The sequence below is a fragment of the Notothenia coriiceps genome, unplaced genomic scaffold (assembly GCF_000735185.1).
Source record: "Notothenia coriiceps isolate Sejong01 unplaced genomic scaffold, NC01 NC01_scaffold00013102, whole genome shotgun sequence".
Lineage (NCBI taxonomy): Eukaryota > Metazoa > Chordata > Actinopteri > Perciformes > Nototheniidae > Notothenia > Notothenia coriiceps.
In genome coordinates, this window is record NW_011345803.1 from 575 (window position 1) to 2906 (window position 2332).

The 2332-nt window shown below is 42.7% G+C and overlaps 1 protein-coding gene across 1 annotated transcript; it reads right to left on the bottom strand.

The window, feature by feature from the left end:
• Window positions 1-234: 234 nt before the first annotated feature.
• Window positions 235-2210, bottom strand: LOC104947794 (myosin-10-like; the record flags this gene model as incomplete). Its single annotated transcript, XM_010773890.1, has 3 exons — window positions 2066-2210; window positions 1861-1956; window positions 235-386 (listed from the first exon to the last, which is right to left on the bottom strand). Coding segments are annotated over exons 1-3 (285 nt in total), but the record flags the coding sequence as incomplete, so codon positions are not given.
• Window positions 2211-2332: the final 122 nt, after the last annotated feature.

The window sequence follows — 2332 nt, forward strand, 5'->3', positions numbered from 1 at the left end:
TTTTAATTTTTTGTGGTAAAATGTAGCTTCTCTTTTTCCTGTCTTTTATACATACACATGTGTCCCCTCTGTGATTCTGAAATGGAGCAACTGTCATGGAACCCATTTTCCTCCAGGGATAAATTAAGTATTCTGATTCTGATGATTTAAAAACCTATCCAGCTACACTATGATATCAAACAGCCGTAAAACTAGACCTCATTTGACAGTTCAAAATAAACATGTAATGGAAACCTCTTGATCTCCAGAGTTTAGACGGCCCCTCACCTGCTCTTTGGTCTGTGCTTTCTGAACGTAGTCTCGTCCCACTTTGATCCTCGGGGTGAGGATGGCTCTGGTGAACTCCATCACGTTCATACCCAGCAGGTGGCACAGCTTCTGCGCCACTGAGAGGGAACAGGAAGCAGGAAGCAGGTGAATTATCGCTTAAATGGCTCCAGATTTCATTAAAAAAAGCAGATATTGGATTTTATACTGTCTTCAGAGTTGTGTCATGGTGAGCAGAACTACACTTTTGGAGAAAACATATTAATTTGCAGGATGAAAAATGTCCTACTCCACTTCCAGTTGTCCATGGCTATCCCAAAACATGTGGTTACATGGTTTCTGTAGCTGAAAGTATGTAGAGTTAAGATTTGGAGAGCTATATTGGAAGCGCTGCTTAATCAGCATTCATACAAATACAAATAAACATGTCTTCTGCCTTACTGTGAGGTGTGTGACCTGATGGTGGTTCAACATCACCACCATTCCAGTATACAGACTTATAATCTCTTCATAACTCCAGTGTTATCATGTTCCTAATACAGCATGTGCACAGTGTGTGTATATATATATGTGTGGAAATGATGGTCTGTTTTCCACCACCTGTTGTTGTGGAAGCTAAAGCGTCACAGTCATTCCATTTTCTGGATTTATGAATCATGACCGTCACGAGCGAGGAGCAAATGAGGCTGTAACCATTTTTAAAAGTTAGCGCTGCAGCCTTTCTGATGTTATGCTTGTGTCTATTGTTAGTTACAGTAAAATAATCTACAAAGAAAACAGATATATCAACAGTTCAAGTAAGAATTACGGCTGGGAAAGCTCTGATATATACCAGTTGGTGTCTGAATTACAAACTAATGTCTTCATCGTAATAGATTAAATATGGACACTGTGTGTTAGCAGCAGGCGAAACAAATATGACGGTGTGTGTGTGTGTGTGTGTGTGTGTGTGTGTGTGTGTGTGTGTGTGTGTGTGTGTGTGTGTGTGTGTGTGTGTGTGTGTGTGTGTAGCCTAGCATTACTATACTTGTGGGGCCCTAAATCTGTTTACACAGTCACGTGTGGGGTCCCCATAAGGAGAATCATACATTTTAGGGTGAAGACTTGGTTAGGGTTAGGGTAAGGTTTAGGGTTAGGGTTAGGCATGTGTTGGTTATGGTTAAGGTTAGGATAAGTCTCCAGGAAATGCATGTCAGTCAATGTAATGTCCCCTGAAGTGATGTATACATGGTGTATGTGTGTGTGTGTGTGTGTGTGTGTGTGTGTGTGTGTGTGTGTGTGTGTGTGTGTGTGTGTGTGTGTGTGTGTGTGTGTGTGTGTGTGTGTGTGTGTGTGTGTGTGTGTGTAGCCTAGCATTACTATACTTGTGGGGACCTAAATCTGTTTACACAGTCACGTGTGGGGACTCGCTCATCATAGGGCATGTGTTGGTTAAGGTTAGGATAAGTCTCCAGGAAATGCATGTCAGTCAATGTAATGTCCCCTGAAGTGATGTATACATGGTGTGTGTGTGTGTGTGTGTGTGTGTGTGTGTGTGTGTGTGTGTGTGTGTGTGTGTGTGTATGTGTGTGTGTGTTCTCTTTAACTGTTTACCTGTGTTTTCGGGCATGGAGGCCTGATCTGTGTTCCTCTCTTTCTTGAAGATGATGTTTCCAAACTGCAGCACGGCAGAGACCACCTTCAACAAACCTGTGAGGAAAAGACAACACTTCAGTGAGGAGGGGGACATTAGGTAATGACAGAGGGAAGAAAAAGAGAATAATAAATTACTGGAAACACATCTGGAAGCACTACTCACTGACGATCTCTTCGTGGGAGAAGCTCATGATGTGCATGGCGTCCAGAGTCTCCTGGAAGTTGTCTTTGTCCTGCTGCCCGGGGATCGTGATGTTCCCGTTGTTAAGGAAGCGGTAGTTGCTGAAGTTTTCTAGGAGCAGGTCCGCTGGAGAAGGAAAAGGAAAGACAGTTCATTTTAAAGCTCACCTATTATGCAAAATCCTCTTCTTCATGTCTCTTCTACATCAACATGTGTCCCCTCTTCTCCATGTCTCTTCTACATCAACAT